This window comes from Pogona vitticeps, chromosome 5, assembly GCF_051106095.1.
Source record: "Pogona vitticeps strain Pit_001003342236 chromosome 5, PviZW2.1, whole genome shotgun sequence".
Lineage (NCBI taxonomy): Eukaryota > Metazoa > Chordata > Lepidosauria > Squamata > Agamidae > Pogona > Pogona vitticeps.
The window spans coordinates 62282847-62304002 of NC_135787.1; the positions used below are offsets into that span (position 1 = coordinate 62282847).

Below are 21156 nucleotides of genomic sequence, written 5' to 3' on the forward strand. Positions count from 1 at the left end.
GCTGGAATTAAGATTGCTGGAAGAAATATCAACAACCTCAGATATGCAGATGATACCACTCTGATGGTAGAAAGTGAGGAGGAATTAAGGAACCTTGTAATGAGGGTGAAAGAGGAGAGCGCAAAAAATGGTCTGAAGCTCAACATCAAAAAAACTAAGATCATGGCCACTGGCTCCATCACCTCCTGGCAAATAGAAGGGGAACATATGGAGGTAGTGACAGATTTTACTTTCTTGGGCTCCATGATCACTGCAGATGGTGACAGCAGCCCCGAAATTAAAAGACGCCTTCTTCTTGGGAGGAAAGCCATGACAAACCTCGACAGCATCTTAAAAAGCAGAGACATCACCTTGCCAACAAAAGTCTGAATAGTCAAAGCTATGTTTTTTCCTGTAGTGATGTACGGAAGTGAGAGCTGGACCATAAAGAAAGCTGACCGCCGAAGAATTGATGCTTTTGGATTGTGGTGCTGGAGGAGGCTCTTGAGAGTCCCCTGGACTGCAAGGAGAACAAATCGATCCATTCTAAAGGAAATCAAGCCTAAGTGCTCACTGGAAGGACAGATCCTGAAGCTGAGGCTCCAATACTTTGGCCATCTCATGAGAAGAGAAGACTCTCTGGAAAAGACCCTGATGTTAGGAAAGCGTGAGGGCAAGAGGAGAAGGGGACGACAGAGGATGAGATGGTTGGACAGTGTCATCGAAGCGTCCAACATGAATTTGACCCAGCTCCGGGAGGCAGTGGAAGACAGGAGGGCCTGGTGTGCTCTGGTTCATGGGGTCACGAAGAGTCGGACACGACTGAACGACTAAACAAACAAACAAAACTGGCAGTTAATTGAAAATATTCATAAATAAATATTGATACAGGGAAATCAAAGAAGATGGCTCAAGAAAACAAACCGGATGGTTCCTCAGAAGACGAAAAAGAAGCCGATTCTTCTGAAGATACGGGTATTGAAAGATCCGGTAAGATGAAAGGGAAAGGACGAAAGAAATCTGCTAGTGAGCAGAGCGATATGAGACAGCTCTTAAAACAATTAAGAAAAGATGTACAAACAGACATGAAAGCTGTTATAGCACCACTGAAGGAAACATTAGCAGAGCTGAAAGTCAGTATTGAAAAGATAGAAAAGACTGCCAGTGAGTCTTTTGAATTGCTGCAAAAACCAATAAACAAGGAGTGATGCTCTGGAAAAGGAATTAAAACTATTAAGAGATAAGAGCAAATACCAGGAAAATCGCGACCGTAAATAAAATTTACGCTTAAGATTTTTTAAAGAGGAGAGGAAGACAGAGGACTTAAGAGTATAGTTTTAAAATGGATCCAGAATCTCTGCCCCAGCTTGCAAATTACAGAGAATACATTGGAATGAGTTCATTGCATGGGTCATGAACCACAACAACCGAGAGACATAATCATCAAGTTTGCCTTCTACACAGCGAAAGTGGCTGTACCTTGTGCATTAAACAAAATGGAGGATCTGTCATACCAAGGAGAAAATATAGAAATCTATCAGGATTTGGCTGTGGGGACAATCCAGAAACGTAAAGAATGGAGAATGTTCACAGAAATGCTTCAGAACCAAAAAGTGAGATATGCCTGGGGATTTCCCTTTAAACTAATTGTCTGGCATGCACAGAGACCTAAAACTGTAACAAGAACAATACAGCTACAAGATCTCTTGAGAGAGATGAAGATTCAAATGCCAGAGGCTGGAAAAGAGCAAACTGAATGTAATCAAAATGCTTAGGAAGAAGGAAGACAACTATGATGGAATAGAGCAGGGGGAAAAATAGCTGAGAAGCAGAATCTAAGGATAGATCATATAATTATATCAGAATCTTTAGCACTGCTGTTAGATAAAATTGACTTTGCACCGATAATAACCTTAAACCATGCACCACTAAAAGTTTCATGGACTTCTAATACAGTGGGGTCTTGACTTAAGAACAGCTCGAGTTAAGAACATTTTGACTTAAGAACCACTCTCATAGGAAAATATTGACTTGACTTGCATACTTAGATTTGAGTTAAGAACTGGAAAAAAACCACGTGGGAGGCAGGGAAAGTGCAAAATTTGAACTTTCAGTTAAATGTTGGCCAGTGAAAGGGGTGCCTGTCTGCTTCCTCACTCCTCCCAGCGTTTAGAGAGTGGATTGGGAGACAGTCTTCGGACTGCCTGGTACTGTACTGCCTGGACTGTATTTTCCCTGCCTTCCCTGAACCTTTCTTGACCTAAGAAAAAAAGAAACAAAATATCCCCCTCTAGTGGTCGAGGGCAGAATAGCAGCTTCCCATTAGTTTCTATGGATGTAAAACAGCAGATACGGATCAAATGGTTCTCAATGCATTCCTATGGGAAATGCAGATTTGACCTGAGAACTTTTTGACTTGAGAACCGCCTTCCAATACGGATTAAGTTCTCAAGTCAAGACCCCACTGTAATGCTAGGAAAAGTGGATGGCAGCAAGAATACAGGAAGACTGAAGATGAGATGGGTTGCCTAGGTAAAGAGAGACATGATTTGGAGTTTCCAAGACTTGAGTGAGGCTGTCAGTGACAGGGACTTTAAATAATTACATCCCATCAAGTTGATTCCAACACAACCCAAAACATTAGACTATTCAGGGCTGTTCATAGGTCATGACTTGTAATGCAAACCATTACAAACTGTAAAAATTCTCATTTCTGCTCAGCTATTGAATATGCAGAGTCCTGTTCCTATTTTGTGTCTTGCAGACATACCCAGATTCTTTGCTCCTGCAATTGAAAAAACACCAGAATAGCGCGGAAGTGGAATCAGTATGAACAGCATACTGGCATGAACAGCAGTTTATATTTTTCTGATATAATTGTTGCAAATGTCTGATTATTTGCTTCTGTGGAGAAGTCATTTCTTTTATAACAGTATCTTATACAAATAGATATTCATATAAATTTCAATGCTGGCTGGATAGCACAGTGAGTTAGATACAGTGGTGCCTCGCTAGACAGTTACCCCGCATGACAGTTTTTTCGCTAGACATTGGCTTTTTGCAATCGCTATAGCGATTTGCAAAACAGTGATTCCTATGGGGGAATTTCGCTGGACATTTAGTCCCTGCTTCGCAAATCAATTTTCGTTAGACAATTTTGACAACTCCCTCCGCGCTCGCAAACAGATGTTTTTGGGGACCTAAGCTTCTCAAGACAGCGATTTAAACTGCTGATTGGCGGTTTGCAAAGTGGCTTTCCTATGGCCTATCTTCACTAGACAACGACAATTCTTCCCCATTGGAACACATTAAACAGGTTTCAATGCATTCCAATGGGGAAATGCTTTTCGCTAGACAACGATTTCACTAAACAGCGATTTCAGTGGAACGGATTATCATAGTCTAGCGAGGCACCACTGTATCTGAATGGAGGTTGGGAGTTCAGTTTTCCATTGTGCGTTAATGAGAAGAGCAAGCTTGTGTAGCCTTGGGCAAGCTTCACAGTCCCAGGGCACCCCAGAAGTATGGTTAATCACTTTTCAATTTTCTATTTATTTATTTATTGTATTTATATCCCGCCCATCTAATCAACTGACCACTCTGGGCGGCTATACCTATAGGTTTTCTATACCTAGAAAACTCCAGAGAGAGTCACTGTATGTTGGAATCGATTTGACAGCACTTATACTGTTATATAAATCATTTAAAAAGTTTTCACTGCCTGTCTGTTCAATTCCAAAATGTCAGGATATCAGTGCTGATTTATAAGACTTTAAATTTCCAGAACACCAGTTTCAGCTGGCATTTAAGAGCTCTGGAATTGGCAGATCTTATGGTCATAACTGTGGGTGATGCTTGATGAATGATGACATAAGCAAAGGCCTTCTTGGTTCTAGCACTCTTGTTATTTAATGATCTGCCTTTGAAAGGGCATAAAACATCTTCAGTAATTTTAATGTTTCCATTTACTTAAGATACACCTTTTGACCTAGGCGTTTGGATTTTAACAGATTGGCTCCTTTTTTTATCAGCATAGCCAGTGGTAAAAGATTAAAGGAAGTGCTGTCAAAAATATTTGTACCAGGTGGCAAAGCCATGATTTGAGAAAATGTAACTGCATAGCACTGGTGACAGAATCTGATCTGGTATTCTTTTATTAAAGCTTTCATTTTGCATATTTCTTTTTAGCTTTTTTAGAACGAAGAATGCTGTAATAAATTGCAAAAAGAAAAAAGTTGCTGTATGCAGCATGAGGGCATAGAGATAGGGATTATGATATTAGCTGTCTATCTCTTAATTGCCTCCTCCATAGGAAACTAGCTGCTAACCAAACAATGTTAACATATAGGCTGAAATTCAAATGTGCAGCCAGACAGGTTCAGAGCTTGGGCCAGGCTGAGGATTTTTCTCATAAATTGCGTTTTAATTAGGATTCCATCTCTTCCAACCAATCTGCATGACTACTAATTTGGCCTCAATAGACTTTTTAATGTATATGGCAGCTACATTTGGTCTGTTTTGCTGAAATACACACTACTGTGCTTCTTTCTGTGTTTCTACTCTCAGTGAACAGAAGGGGCTTATATACCTTGTCCAAAACAGATTTGTTAGGATCATACCTTGACTTTTGTCTAAAGAGAGGTAGGAGACTATAAATCTGTACTTCAGCATACAGTGGTGCCCCACATAGCGACAATAATCCGTTCCGGATAAATCGTCGCTATCCGGAATTGTCGCTATGCGGAACAAAAAAACCCATAGGAACGCATTGAAACCCCTTCAATGTGTTCCTATGGGGGATAAACTCACCGCTATGCGGAAATCCTCCATACGGCCGCCATTTTCGCGGCCCGGTAAGTGAGGAATCGTCGCGAAAACGCTGCGGGCGGCCATTTTCTTCATCCGACGGCCAGTTTGGAACCACCGATCAGCTGTTCTGCAAACATCGCGATGCGGAGATCAGTAAGCGAAACGCTTACTGATCATCGCAATGCAATGTTTTGCCTATTCAAACATCGCAATGTGATCGCTTTTTCGATCGCAAAATCCGCATCGCTGTGTGGATTCGTCCTTAAACAGTGCGCTCGTTATGCGAGGCACCACTGTACTGTCTAAATCTGAAGAAACTTCTGGAGAATTTGTAAACATGCCTTGTTTATATTGCTTCAATAAAGATATTGTGTAAACGAGAATTTTGTTTCTTAGAAATATGAATGATTCATTGCTTCATAGCTAATCAGACTGTGCACATAAACCACACTGAAAGGATAGTATTTGACATCTAGTACAAATTGCTTCTCAGACTCTTAAGGCTAAGATCATGTGTAATTTTGTTTCTTATCCTGTGGACAGTTCTGTGTTTAAACATGACTCCCTGAGCTTTTTCTACATGTAGCACTAATAGGCTTGGGGAGAACATTTTGGGGCAAAAGACGACTTTCATAGGCTAAAGGCCCAGTTTTAAATATGACCCCAGTCTTGTGCTGCAGCCACTTTTATATATGAGAAGCAACTTTAATCACAAATGTGGCGTATAAGCCAGGCCTGAATGCATTTGGATAGAACCTGGAGCTGTAGCCGTTTGTGAAATCTTTATGTCTTACTTCGGTCTTTAACTATTGTGTAGTGTAGCTGACACTGGAAAGGATACGTTATATGATGAGGAAGAGAGGAAATAGTGATAACAAAAGAAACTTGAACTGATTACATCTTGTTGTTTTCCTTCTCCTTTCTCCTTCATCCAGAAAAGGGTTGTCGAAAGGAGAGCATTGCTTCCAAGGGAAGACTGAAGGTTGCCTTCCAACACTGTTCACCAAAAGTGTACAGGAGGCAATTGACAACTATACCTTGTATGTATGAACTTTTAAAAACAGATATGCTTGACAGTAAAACAAAATAAGTATGATTTAAAAGTTGTGAATAGGACAATGTAAATGTGATCTGTAGTATTTCTGCATCAGAATAAAATATGTTCTGCAGCAGTTCCACTTTGCACGGCAGTATAAAACAGAGTAGCAGTTTTTAAACAATGTGTAGTGCAAGCTGAGAGCCACTGTTCAAAGCAGGGATGTGCATTTGAATTCAAAAATATTCAGAATACACTAGATAATGCCATATTCAGATAGTTCTGAATATATCCAAATCCAAATTTGATAGTTCTAAATATTTGTAATAATGATTCCTAATATTTGGAATCCTGCTATTTATTCCCTATAGATGAAAGCAAAAGGTTAGTTTTCTGCCTGCTAGAGGAAGAAGTAAAAGTGGAACCTATTTCTGAAGCATTGTGGAGTGATTTCTTCAGAAATTAAACTTAAGACATTCTTGCACCAAGGGTAGTGTGGGGGTAGAGAATTTAGTATCTTCTAATTGAGGTTGCCATGAGTTTCTCAAGGGAGAAGGGCTAAGGTGACCATTCTGGCAATGCTCTTGGACCCTGAATTAAACAGCGAAAAAGGTCCAGCTGGCAGAGTAGGAAGAAACTGGCAATGTCTATAGTACCCCAGACAGAAGTACCAGCAGTTGTATTCTACAGTTCAAGTCCCTCGCCCCTGCAACAACAGGGCGAGCATTCTGGGAAGTTCTCTTGACAAGCATGAGAGGGATCTATCCTCCAGAGGAGGGACATGGCAGAGTAGAGGTAGAAGCATGCATAATGACTATATGTTGACTACTGTATAACAGAGGTCCAGATATCCAGATTTTTCAAAATTCTGAATTCCAGTTCTGAAGGGCTGTAATTCCGAATACAAATTCTGAATCTGAATTTTGGCGCTAGTGCACATCCCTGTTTCAAAGGCAAGTTCTTTGGTTCCCTTCTGTGAACCCAAGCAGATACTGGGTTATCCACTGCCCTTAACATATGATGCAGGTGAATGGGGAAAGGGAAATGATCAGAAAGGAAAACAGTATTTCATGAAAATCTGTATTTTTAAAACCTCCTACCAGATTTTGCATAAGAAAAAACTAAGAAACAAAATGCAGACAAGGGCACGTTCTGGCGGTCCTACTACACAATATATTTCCAAGATATTTAGAAGTGATGTTCTGTGAAGCAATGAAAGATATTTGTTTATCACAGCATGTTTTTTCCTCACCTCTGTACCATGCATTTAGCCTTGCCTTGTTTGTGATTGACAGAATTCAGTCACTAGAGGGCAAACATGCTCATTTCAGGGAATATGTGTCTTAACATTTAGTTTGACTCTGAGATGTAGTTTAGTATAAACAGCAGTTTGTGTGATAGGTTGGAGCACAAAAACATGTTATGCATGTCTTCCTTGTCACCCGTTCATCCCCCGGCTCCCATTTGTTTACCGGGTAGGAGTATGTGTTCATCATGTTTTGTCTTATGGGGTGGAAAAGTTATTCTTGCCTCTCCTCTCCCCTCGCCCCCAGACATCCTACCATTACCCAAGTAATGTCTTGGTACACAGCTTCCTATCCTGGTATCAAATAATGGCATTTCATATTTACTAATAGTTTCTGCAGCTCTTAAATTTTAAGAGCTTCTGCCACAAAAATGTGGCAGTGAATCATAATATGAACTATTACCTATTAATTTGTTTCTGTCCACAGTGTTTCAGTTTCATCACTCTCATCTAGCAGGCAAACCACACCCACAGACTTGAATAATTCTTGGTCAGGGATACGGAGTTGCACCACTGGTCCATCTACGGAAAGAAGCTCTGTTTACTCCTGGAGAGATGATGTGGGTTACTTTTTATTAACAGGTTTTGCATTAAAAATTAAAAGTCTGTATTTCTTCCCCTACCTTAGAATGTTTGTATCCTGGCCTCCATTACATTACACTAACTGGGGTGTAAAGTCATAAGCTTTTTATATTTAACCATATTCCTCCTTGCTAAATTGCAGTTTAGTAAGTTGGGAATGAGAATTAGACTCACACTGCCTCTCCTCATGTGCTGGCTTTGGTGCTCCTATCCCCCGCAATGTTTGAAGGGGCCACATATTGGAAACAGTTTTCCACACACCACTTTATAAGGTTCATTATATGACTTATACAATCCTGATTTGGCCTTTGTTTCATATTGTGTTTTGTGTACTGTGTTTATGCCTGTGCCCCCGCCAAAAAAGTTTGAGAACAGCTGGTTTAAACCAGAATTTCCCATTATGTCTGAATGATGAACTCTGGTTTAATGTGATTTTATTAACCAGCATCTGAAATCACAGCAGTTAGTAAGCTAGCATTAATCTGTGGATCCTGAACCTATAATATGTGGTTTTGGTTTTATTGTTTTCAAATTTGTAAACCGCCCAGAGTAGACCTTTGGTCTAGATGGGCGGGATAGAAATCCAATAAATAAATCTGGAGAGCTAAGCCTTCTTTTTCTCCTTCCTTCATTGATCTAGAAGCAACTATCTGATTGAGGTTACTAAGTGGGGGAAGAAATGTTAGACTTCCTCAATGACATGAAAGGACCAAGCCTTCATCCCAGCAGTCTCACATAGGATTGTTGGCGTTGTTGCCATTTCAGCTTATTCGTCTTACTTCAGCTTATTCACCTTACTTCACCACAGTGCTAAATTACTCACTGGGTGGCTTACAACATAATTGTGCAAACATCCCTTTGCCCCCTAGTGGGCTGGGTACTCATTTTATCAACCTCAAGAGTGGGAGGCTAAGTCAACCTTGAACCTGAATCCATTGGGATCCAGCTCAGGTTGTGAGTAGAGGCTTGATTGCAGTACTGCAGTTTAACCACTGTACGGCATGGCTGTGATTGAGACAAAGTTAAACCTTCTCTCTACCCTAGCAAATGTGAGCGCTAGTTTGTGCCTCTGCATGTATAACTGTGAATGCCTGAATTCTTAGATGACTCTAGTGTGGCCTTGAGGACTGAAGAGTGTGTGGCTCTAATCTAAATTAAGTTGCCTATATCTTACCGCATACCGTTGTCTGTTGCCTATTTTAACTTTTCACCCTTTTCTGTTATCTTTTTAGTATAAGTCTTCTGTTGTTTCGTGTATGCTGAGGAAACCTCTTGACCTTTTTTCCCTCTTCTTCATTGTTGTTCCCTGTTCTCTATTGCCTTTCATTTTGAAATACCTTGAACAACCTCAAAATGAGAGGAATAACTTGATTCTGTACAGATCAGTGGTTCCCTTCACCCAGAAACCCCAGCCAACACAGCTGGTGATGAAGGATTCTGGGAATCGCAGTCCAAGAACACCTGGGTTACCAAGGTTAGGTACCACTGGTATAAATGGGAGAAGATGTCATTGTCCTGGAACATGTTGAGTTAAGATCAATATGATATTAAGCATGCATAGCATCCAGCATTGTATCAGTACTGCAAACACATGCCAGTGGAGCTGAGTTAGCAACTGGGCCATTACCCAGCATTTCACTACTAGAGAAGGCTGCACCTATGGTGAGATTAGAAGCAGTTGAGAGTAATGTCACTCTACAAACCTCACTATTTTTATACCCAGAATCATCTCTGTGTGATGTGTCCTCAAGGATATAGTCATTTGGGTGATGTGGCAAGAATTTAGTTGCCAGTGTTACCACAACATGTCATAGAAAAGCCACCATGGTTGTGTAAATTGTTATTCCTACATCTCCAAGCACATCAGATGGCATGTTTAGTCATTCTAAACATGTCATCTGATGTTCCTGGAGATGCAACAGGTGCAGTAGAGGACCATTTGGCCTACTTTCCCTTAACCTTTGAAACAATCATTTCTTCAAAAGCAGTTTTGAGTCCATTGTCTAATCAGGGATGCTGTGGCAGCTGTCATGCCAATGCAGGTCACTGTTTGTGCCACTGCCCATAGGGGAGTTTCTTCTGCTGAGAATTTTGTTTTAAAATAATTCTATTCTTTCTGCAAAGATAATTTGTGAACATTGCTAATTTTTCTCTTTGTTTTCTAACTTCTTCTAATATAATTTTATTCAGCTTCAATGGTACGTAGAAATATTACTTTAAAAAAACTTCATCTTAACATCCTTAGGAGTTTGATAAAGTTAACACTCAGAGAGTGCATCAGTTGTTCTGGGATGTGGATGAAATGTTGTTTGAAGGAAAAGTGAGTTCACAGACAGAGAATCTAAAGGCAGAATGCGAAGATTGGACCACCAGATCACTTCACTTAAGGCAAGTATACATATAATTTGCTTTTTTGGCCTGTTGTAGATTTTGAGTTATGTTGTTTTCTGGAAATAGTTTTGCTTGAAATGAGTTTTATTGGATTTTGGGCAAAGACATGAGTAGGGATGGGTTGAATACTTGCAAAATGTCTTGTTCTTAGCAATTTTCCAAGTATTGCACAATAAGAATCCTTGCTGAAACTTCCCACAGAATTAGTGAGATGTCCTAGCTTCCTATGAAAATGGAGCTCCGATCTCATTCTTCCCCCACCTTGCTTGTTGTTCTGCAGAGGAAACTACTATATACTGTACAGCTAGGTACTCTTTCTGGTGACTCATGCATAGAAGAGAGGATGCATAAGAATTACAATAATCTTGCATAGTTTGACATTATTTGACCACAAAACTTCAGAGATGGCCTTCAATATTTCTCAGAAAGATTTCATGCAGCAAAATCTTACTGCTAGAAGAAAAAAGTATGTTTTCCCTTGGTTTCTTTTTGAGCAGAAGGGGCTGCAAAATTTACAGCCCAAACAGTGAGCCTGAATTGCCTTTTTTAAATGTGTTGCAGTTAACTGACCTCTCTCATTTATAAGTCCTGATATAATACTTCTGTGTTTCAGAGTTATTAATATAAGTGTAGTGCTTGTATTTGCATTTTCTTAATTTCATTAGTAATCCTATATTTGTTCTTTTTTGCAGGATCTTGGGAAGACAGCTACTTTTCCCAAAGGATGAGGGTTTTCAGCATTATCAGAGCAGAAATCCCAGCTCCCTATACTCCAGATCCTTACCTAGCCTGAGTGAAATCACCAGCAATATGAAAGAGTAAGTTACTTCTTTAAAGCAAAATTATTTGAATAACTCTATTTCTTTTAAAAAATACAGTATATATTTTATATACCACCAAAATATAGTACAAATTAATTTATCCAAATGATACCGTTTCCCTGAAAAGAAGACCTAACCTGAAAATAAGCCCTAGTATGATTTTTCAGGATGCTCGTTATATAAGCCCTACCCCAAAAATAAGCCCTAGTTAAGTGAAAGCCCGCCCTCCACCATTGTGCAACAACCAGAAGAATGTGACATGACTATATTTGAATAAACATAGATGGTTGTAAATAAAAAAATAAAACATCCCCTGAAAATAAGCCCTAATGCATTTTTGAAGCAAAAATTAATATAAGACCCTGTCTTATTTTCAAGGAAACACGGTAATAAGTTATATTAACCAATTTGTGTATACACTACTACTACTACTGCTACTTCTACTGCTGCTGCTGCTACTACTACTACTACTAATGATAATGATAATGATGATAATAATAGGGAGAATAAGAAGCTTCAGAGGAAAGCACCAAAATAAATATTAAGACCAAAATAAAATTTACAGAATTAATCTAGAAGAATGAATGATTTTTTTATTGCTTCTCGTAAAGGAGCTCTGTGGCACAGCGGTTAAACTGCAGTATTGCAGTCAAGCTTCTACTCACAACCTAAGTTTGATCCTGATAGGCTCAGGTAGCCCGCTCATGATTGTCATATCCTTCCATCCTAATGAGGTCAGTAAAATGAGTACCCAGCTTGCCGGGGGGGGGGGGAGTTTTCCTTGCATAATTATGTTGTAAACCACCCAGAGAGTGCTCTAGCATTGTGGAGTAATATATAAGTCAAAACAATAAATAAAATAATTAATCAGCTAAGTTAGAAATGCTGCTTATCTGTAGATCTACTGAAAATCACCAGGAGAACTAGATGCTGATGTGCCTTCAGCTTGTGCCTCCTCTGAAAGGTCAACTTTTATTAAGATTTTATGTCATAAGTTATTTTGTTCTGTCTATTTAATTGTTAGGTAATTTGTAATAATAATAGTACTCTTACAATATTTTATTTAAAATGTTAGTGTATCATTATTTCCCCCTTTTTTCTCATGTGTTAAAATTCAATCTTTAGGTTATGCATCTCAGGATCTAAATTGGTTCCTGCTACTTTTCCATTGCACAAAGCATTCAGCTCTGAATTACCAGGAATTTCTTTATCCGAATCATCTATATATTCATTTTTGGAAGAAGAAATCTATGATGCAGAAGGCAAGATTGAAGAGTACCTTGCATTCGACAAGGAGCTGTAAATATTCAGTTTCTAATGGTAGTAATGTAACATGATCAAGTTAGAAAAGTTTAAGGCCAAGATCCTGTTGAACTGTGATGAAGCATAAAGCCCTGGCAGCATGGTAACATGGGACCATCTGTGAGTGCAAGTAATTGTAGCCCCATAACAGAAGTATGGGTCATAATTACTGTTTTCTGGCATATGTTTTCTGGCATAGCCGCCGAGAGTGGCCTTATAGGCCAGATGGGCGGGGTATAAATCAAATAAATAAATAAATACAAATTTAAAAAATATGTTTCCAAAAGGTCCAGGAAAGCTCGTTGCACAACTAGTGAAACGTTCAAACTGTTTTTGTTATGTATTCTCAAAGGCTTTCATGGCTGGGATCCAATGGCTGTTGTAGATTTTTAGGACTGTTTCCAGAACACGGCCAAAGAGCCCAAAACACCTACAACAACCATTTATTTTATTATTTTTTAAATTTTATCCTTGCCTCTGGAATAACTTGCCGTGGAGATCCTCCTAGCTCCCTCTCTGGGTGTCTTCAGAAGTAAACTTCAGACTTGGTTATTTGGGCAGGCTTTCCCTCCTGCTGTATCTTAAACATCTTGGATTTATTGCATGTTTATTGGTTTTATTAGTTTTACTGTTTTTAAACTTGTAATGCTGCCCAGAGTAGACGTTTGGTCTAGATGGGCGGGGTATAAATCTAATAAAATAAAATAAATAATAAACCATGTTTTTGTTATGTTCATTGCATGAGCAGTTTAACTCAGAGGTTCTGGGTCCAAAACTTTTCTCTAAGGGTTGTTCTCTTTGTGCAAGGCCAAAATACATGTATTTAAATACATACTGTATAATTAAAGAAGCACACACAATCTTTTTTGCTTCTAGTTCGCTAAACAAATAAACAAATAAAATCAGTTGTGGACCACGAAACTGGAATGTGATTGGGATCAGAGCCCAGCATGAATTTTCTGATAATAATTGCTTCTAAATGCCTGAGGTTTGCTACTTGAGGGAAACAGTGCACAGGACATTCAGGGCCCAAACACCAAGGAAAAAAAAACCTCTTTTCATCAGAAAATGGGCCCTAAACTTTATTTAGGTGCCTTCCTACAAAATTATAGTAATCAGACATCTTGAGTAACTTGACCATAAAAATGTTATCAGATGCAAGGGCATCGTGATCTGTGTTTATAATTAGACACAAAGACACCAGCCATATATGGTGGTACCTCAACTTACGAACTTAATCCATATTGGCATGGTGTTCGTAAGTCGAAATGTTCGTAAGTCAAAGCAACATTTTCTATTTAAATGCATGGGAACAGAATCCGTTTCAGCATTTCAAAAAATTACCAAAAATAAAAATTAACAGAGCAAGTCCCACGCTGGGACTGCAAATAAATAAATAAAAAACAACATAGCACAGAAACATAACCCCCCAGTCCAAACCCACCCTCCAAAACCCACCCAGAACAACTTTTTTAAAAGGAAAAAGGAGCACCTGACCCATTCGAAGCCTCGGAAGCCTCCCAGGCTTCCACTGCTGCTGTGACCTCCACCGCCAGGAGGCTTGAGCTGGCCGGGTTTCTTTGGTTGCTTGCTGTGGCGATCCTTAATACTTACTCCACATATTTAACTTCACTCAATTAACATTTGCAATCAACAATTTCAATTCCTTTGTTATTATACTTTTCCATTGCTTACCAATTTTTTCATTTACAGTACTTTTATAAATTAACATTTTAAATCAACACTTTCAATTTGTTTGTTATTACACTTTTCCATTGCTTACCATTCTTTCATCTTTAATGCAATTACATTTGCATTTACTTATTTCTACTTATACATACTGTAACTGGAACGGTCTATTACATTCTACATTTCTTACCATTCTTTTATTTTAAAGTACCATTACACTTGCAGTTACTTCTTTTTCATTTTACATAACTAGAACAGTTTACAGTGGACCCTTGACTTACAGACAGCTTGACTTACAGACTTTTTGAGTTACAGACTTCTCTGGCCGCAAAATTTAGTTTTGACTTGCAGACTGAGATTTGACTTACAGACCAGAAAAAAAAACCCCAAATGGAACAAAAACGGCCTGTTACGGGATTAATAGGTTTTCAATGAACTGTAGGTCAATGGAGACTTGACTTACAGACTTTTTGACTTGAGAACCGCCTTCCAATACGGATTAAGTTCTCAAGTCAAGACCCCACTGTATTACATTCTACATGTCTTACCATTCTTTAAAAGACAATTACCTTTGCTATTACTTATTTTTATTTATACATAACTTGAAGTTTATCACATTCTACTTTTATTTTCAGTAATCCTTCTTTTCTTCCTTCAGTCTTCATGCCCAAGCTTCAGCAGCTGTCTTTTGAGTCTTTCTTTTCTTACAGTATTTAAAGTCCAAACCTTGCAAGTTTTTCTTCCAGTTTGCAAGCTTGTTCTTGTGGGCTTTCCCAGTTCGTAAGTCCATTAACGGTACTGAGTCTGTGCATAGTCCAAATTGTCCATTCCCCTTGCACAGTTGGATTTCCTGTAACAACCACCCTCTTTTGTTACACTTACGTACCATTGATGTACAGTGTCTCTCACCCGTCTGCATCTTTCCACTCTGGAACGCAGCTGGCTGATGATCTTCCTTGTTCTCCATATGGCTCAGCACGGCTCTGGTTTTGAATCTGGACACCTCAGCATGGAACTCCTTCCGGTACTCTAAGTCTCTCGCGATCAGACCTTTCTTGTCGTCTGCTTGGCTCTGCTTGGCGCTGGGTTCGAATCTGGACACCTCAGCATGGAACTCCTTCTGGGACTCTACGCCTCTCACGATCTGACCGGCCAGTTTAAAGCACTGTCCTAACGTTGGATCAGTTTCTTGCTCCTGTTTAAATGTAATTTCATTTGGATTTCTCATTGTTACCAAATCAGCTATTTCATCATTCTCTCCTATTATTTCATTAGGGGACTCAAATTTTTCCTCAGACATTTCTTTATTTTCTTTCTGGGAATGAGTACAGTGGGGTCTTGACTTAAGAACGGCTTGAGTTAAGAACATTTTGACTTACAAACCACTCTCATAGGAAAATATTGACTTGACTTACATACTTAGATTTGAGTTACAAACTGAAAAAACCCACGTGGGAGGCAGGGAAAGTGCAAAATTTGAACTTTCAGTTAACTGTTGGCCAGTGAAAAGGGTGCCTGTCTGCTTCCTCACTCCTCCCAGCGTTTAGAGAGTGGATTGGGAGACAGTCTTCGGACTGCCTGGTACTGTACTGCCTGGACTGTATTTTCCCTGCCTTCCCTGAACCTTTCTTGACCTAAGAAAAAAAGAAACAAAATATCCCCCTCTAGTGGTCGAGGGCAGAATAGCAGCTTCCCATTAGTTTCTATGGACGGAAAAGAGCAGATACGGATCAAATGGTTCTCAATGCATTCCTATGGGAAATGCAGATTTGACCTGAGAACTTTTTGACTTGAGAACCGCCTTCCAATACGGATTAAGTTCTCAAGTCAAGACCCCACTGTATTCCCTAAAGCACTCTTGACATGTTTCTGGTTACTTTCAGTCAAATAACCCTGGCAAATTTGAGCTATTGGGAGTTGTTCTTGTTGTTCTGGGTTCTCTGCTATAGCACTAACTGTGGTTGCTATGGCGCCCACTTCATCTGCTCCTGTGAGTTCCTCATTCTGCTCTACGCAATCTACCTCCTTAGGCAAATTCAAATTCTCTTTTTGTTGCCCAAAATCTCTATTCTGAACGCATAGGGATGTAAAGTGGCCTTGTTCTCCACTAGCAAAACATATAGAAGCTTTTCTTTCAAAACTTGGAGATTTATCTCCCTTTCCTTCACAGTTTTTTAGTCTCTGCTGACTATGCTCTGAGGGCTTGCCCTTAAAATGGCTTCCAACAGTCGGTTGGGCTCTGAGGTACATTTTAGGTTCCATCTTTCTGTCATCCCACTCTTTCTCTTCAAATTTTACCTCAGAATAATTTGAGTTCTGTACTACTTTTATATATTCAGCTGGTTTGGATAGATTCCCTTCAGGATGGGATTTCTTCTTATTCTCGTTTTGGATTTTCAATTCTAATTGTTTCATTTTGAACTCGTGTTCCATCTGCTTTTCCCTCATGGCCATTTCTCTTTCTCTGGCTTCTGCCTCTGCCCTCATCTTTTCCATGGCTAATTGTCTGGCTTCAGCTCTTTCCTTTGCTTCTAGCTCAGCCCTCATCTTTTCTCTTTCTTGCTCTATGGCCAATTTTCTGGCTTCAGCCCTTTCTTTTGCTTCTAACTCAGCCTGTCGTAGCTGAAATTCCCTTTCCCATTTCCACTTTAGAAACTCTTGGGAGATTAAAGTAGCTTCTCCTTCTCCTCCTCCCTTTGAGGCATCCTCCTCCTCCTGAGTAGCATCCTCCTGCTCAGCTACCTCAAGAGTACTTTCCTCTTCGTGAGGTAACCCCTGTCCTTCAGGAACCTCCATTATTAACTTCTTCCCTCTCTTAGGAGGCATGGCTTATTTGTTTTCTGGCAGAATCAAAACACAAGCCTTGTTTTTAAAAAGGACCTAAATTTTCTTTTTCTCTGTGCTAGGGAGAGAGAACCTGCTCTAGGCTTGCTTTGCTACTTTGTTATTCCAGGCACCCTGCCTGAGCTCCTTGTGGGATACACTGTTTCTTTTTGTTTTTGGCTTTCAGCCACACACTTATTACTGTTTATTTTTCAGTTTCCAAGCTTCTCTGCTTGTTCTTGTTCCCCTCAGACCTGTTTGACCCTGGCTTCCGCTTCTTGTCCTCTCAGCACTCTCTTCTTAGAGCCTAGCACCCCAAAGCTAGCTCACTCTGGTCTTTCACAATCTTGAGGTAAACCTTAAACTGTTGATTTTTCCCTCAGAGCATCCCCTTTTCTGTAGTCCTTTCCTGGTCTGCCTCAGGAGTCCCTTTTAAGCTTTTCACCAAGCTACTTCCAAGGGTCCCACTCCTGCCCTTGCAGCACCAGAGTACTAGGTTCCCTAAGCTCAGGAAATTCACGTTTTTCTTTGGTTTACTGGAATCTTTTTGGATCACTGGATTGTCTTTCGATCCCACTTCCGCTGCCACCACTTGTGGCGATCCCCCTTTGTGCCCTTTATATCTTTGGGCTCTACAAAATCATAAGGAGGATTAAATATATAACTGTTTCATGTATTTATTCATTGGTGTTTCTCTTGTCCCAACTCCCAACTGTCATTCTGATTCCGCCCCTCCTGCTCTGTCCTCTGATTGACATGCAGGAATGACATCATCTTTTGAGTTCCGCTACACTTGCCTCCCGGCTCGCCTTCCACTTGCTCCATGCCACCCTCCGTGAGCTGATGGCGGGAAATTCAAATGGCGGAGGGTGGCGAGGAGCGAGCAGGAGGCAAGCAGCCGAAGAAACCCGGCCAGGTCAAGCCTCCTGGTGCTGGGCGACTGCTGTCTCCAACTCGGCCAGGGGAGAGCAGCCGTAGAAACCCAGCCAGCTCAAACCTCCCGGCCCTGGGCGATCGCTGCCTCCGGCACCCCTGCCGCTGCCGCCAGAGCACCCAGGAAGCTCAAGCCTCCTGGCTCTGGGTCACCTCCACCCCCACTGCCCCCGCTAGAGCACCCAGGAGGCTCAAGCCTCCTGGCTCTGGGCTATCCCCACTGCATCCCTTTCCCTAACTGTTGGGGTGATAGAGCTACAAAGAAGCAGCCTCTTTGCCACCAACAGTTAGTACAGTAAATTCAAATTTCCCGCCCTTTCCCTCTGCTTTTTTGTGTTCGTAAGTCGAAGCTCCGTTCGCAAGTCGAAGCAAAATTTTGCAAACGGAGCAGTTTGTAAGTCGAAATGTTCGTAGCTAGGGACGTTTATAAGTTGAGGTTCCACTGTACATAAATTAAAGCTTTCCCATGCACATGTAGAACATTTGGTATGCAATATGTGACGTTTCCCTAAATCTAGCTAGAGTTTTAAAGTGTAATGAAGTTATTGCTCATTGTTTAGCAAGTATTGTAATAAAACGGTGGGTCCTTGTCTTTGATCCAGTAGAAACATCATAGCCCTTGAAGTCCTCATGCTTGTTCTGCAGCCTACTGAGCCACAGGATGGTCCAAATACCTTTTTTCCATTGTCTAGCTTGGAGCTGTGGCATGGGGATTAGGTAGCTCATTTCCTATTGTGATGCCAACAAAGGAAGAGTGGTCTTAATTAAGATTGCTGTGCCACAGTTATAGGAAAAGCTTTGCACTCTCTTTCCCAGTGATCCTTATGCAGATTGTTCTTTCTCAGCTGCTGTTAATAAATAGTAAATGATGTCAGGACTGCTCGAATATATATATGAATCTCTCTCTCTCTCTCTGTTTGTGCATGTGCTGAGCCACCATTACCCAACCCTGAAGGCTGAAAAAGTGATTAAAGAATGTTTTGTTATTAATTACTAGTAGTGCTTTGTAATTAATCTTTTATTCTTTTGATCATTAGAGATGATGAGAGTTTGGAGCAAAAGAGTTCTTACCTTGCCCAAAAGAGGATTAAACATGGCATTCCTCCAGTGTCCCCCAATGCTTGTATCAGAGACACTGTGGCTGCTGAAGTGTTTGATCATGTTTGGAAAAATGTAATTCGGGTACTGGAAGAATTAATAAGGAAACACTGGGAATCATCTGTTATAGGTAGGTGGAATGTTTATAGAAACATTTGAAGACATGTTCATGGTTTGTTTAGATGTGGTTTATTTGTATAGTTTATGGATGTTATACCATTGTTTCTTTTTGGGTATTACACCACCTTTGATTTTTGAGAAACCTTCACATCCCCATCTTTCCTTTATTCTCAGTTTCAAAAATAAGCACAAATACTATTATACTTCCTTTTCTAACATATGGCCATATTTTATATATATATAAATTTAGGTCCTTATATATATTTTTTTGAATAGGGTCTCTAGTTAGGCCTTTGTTCCTGTGGTACTGATAGTTTTTGTACTGTATATTGGCGTTCTTCTAGCTTTGCATTCTCATGTCCTCCTGGTCTACTTGCTCCTTAGTTAGCTATGTTGCTGCCTCTTGAAACCTCTTTTATGATTGTTGTCACTGCCTCTGATGATGAAGTGCTGCAGCTTCCTAGCATCTTCTTTTTCTGTTTTTCTTTTCCTTTCCTGCTGTTGCAAGTACTCACATTGGTCCTTTCTGGTCTCCATGCTCCCTATCCTGTCACTGCCTCTTGATGCTGTGGAAGGGTCACAGTACAAAATCCTCCCCTGCACCATAACATACAGTACTGGGTATTTCTGAAAGGAATTTTTATTTTCAAAGGCTACATTTCAGGTAGGAAAAGGAAGCACAACTAAGTGGAACACAACACAGAACAAAAAACCAAAGCCTAAACAAAATGGAGTTGAGGAAAGACAAAAAGTTATGGGAAATTGGCCAAATTCCCACACCATTTGAATGGTGGGAGAAAAACTAGGAACTTTAGAGACCAATCAGGTATGTTTTGTGGAACACATACCACATCTGGATAAACACTCAAATTAATGGATAAAACTGGTAAGTTACTGTGGATGCTTACTAGTGCTAACTAGTTGAATGATTTTTTTCAAGTATTCCCCTGCCACCAATATACTGTCATTGTTAGAATTAACAGCAATCCAGCAGTGCTGTGTAAGGTTTTGAATCCTCCAGAACTGTTCATCCAGGTAGGTGGAAAAATAAAATAAAGCAGAGTATTGTGGAATTATAGTTCATCCTAAAATTTCTGTTCCCTTATGGATGTTAGACTTTGTTTTGTTCTGGCTGCCCCTGTTTTTGTTTGTTTGTTTGTTTTTAATTAGGACAAAGTCAGATGGTTCAAAAGAGAAGATGCCCAAGTTCCTTGAAATGTCTTTTCAGGCATGAGGTGGGAGGGATGCAAAGTCTTATTTTCAGCCTGATGATCCATTGTGAAATGGAAAGGCATTGCTTTTTGTTTTTAATCAATCATGTTAGGACCTAACTGGATCACCAGTTAAAAATATTTGATTATGTTGACTTTAGTAAACTTTAGTGGATGTTGGACTGGGATTAAGGAGATACAGGTCTGAGTACTGTCCGTGCCTTGAAATCTAGGGTATGACTACATAGCAGGGAAAATGCAGATGGATCTGCTGCAAAGTCACACCTAAGAAACCAGCCTTATTTGCAGCATGTTAGCTATTTGAATGATCTCCCTTCCCTTCCCTTCCCTCTTCTTTTAAGGCTTGCTGTCTTACCTCTAGGATAGCAAGGTTTCAAAAGGGACGAGGGCAAGGAATTGGCAAAAGTGTTTAAGTGTTAGTCTGTGCAAGCAGATCAACAAAAAATACAACACAATACAAAAATAAAAAAACCATAAAATAAAGGAGAGAAAGATGTGGCATTTTAAAGACCAACTGCTACATTTTACTGTGAGCATTCATGGAACAAGTCCACTTCTTCAGACGAGAGAAAAAAATACAGAGACTACATAGCAAAACATTAATACGGGGCTCTAAAATAAAAAGGATAGTGGTGGTTGATAGCCTCAAGTTGCATTTCACACTAAGTAATGATTTATGAGCCCTGTTTGGTATTCAGTTCTTTTATTTTGAAGTTTTGTTCTGTAAATCCTAACAATGATTAGTGGCTAAAGAAAAGAACAGCAGAAACAACATGTGGCAATGAGTCAAGGATCACTGAATTTATCTTTGTACCTACTGTAAAGAGGGCTGTGGTTAGTTGGGAAGGAAAATGAGAATAGATAACAATGGATTAAATATCAATATCTGTTTAAGCCATTACCAAATGTGAAATACTACAATGATTACAATTGTCATCTGATGTCATTTTCCTTCTTGTATTATACCTCTTCCCCAGGTCAGCTGTCTTTCTAAGTTCCTAAGTCATCACATTAATCTTGGCCTTTAGAGGCCAA

General features: G+C 39.9%; 1 protein-coding gene across 4 annotated transcripts in view; it reads left to right on the forward strand.

The window, feature by feature from the left end:
• Positions 1 to 21156, forward strand: part of FAM149A (family with sequence similarity 149 member A) — an 80179-nt gene that overhangs the window by 39827 nt on the left and 19196 nt on the right. For all 4 annotated transcript variants that reach the window (XM_020802199.3, XM_020802191.3, XM_020802208.3 and 1 more), the window contains exons 2-7: positions 5724 to 5828; positions 7558 to 7690; positions 9958 to 10100; positions 10796 to 10921; positions 12050 to 12223; positions 18709 to 18899. In XM_020802199.3, coding sequence (XP_020657858.3) covers positions 5724 to 5828; positions 7558 to 7690; positions 9958 to 10100; positions 10796 to 10921; positions 12050 to 12223; positions 18709 to 18899 — 872 coding nt within the window. The remainder of the gene's footprint in view (positions 1 to 5723; positions 5829 to 7557; positions 7691 to 9957; positions 10101 to 10795; positions 10922 to 12049; positions 12224 to 18708; positions 18900 to 21156) is intronic.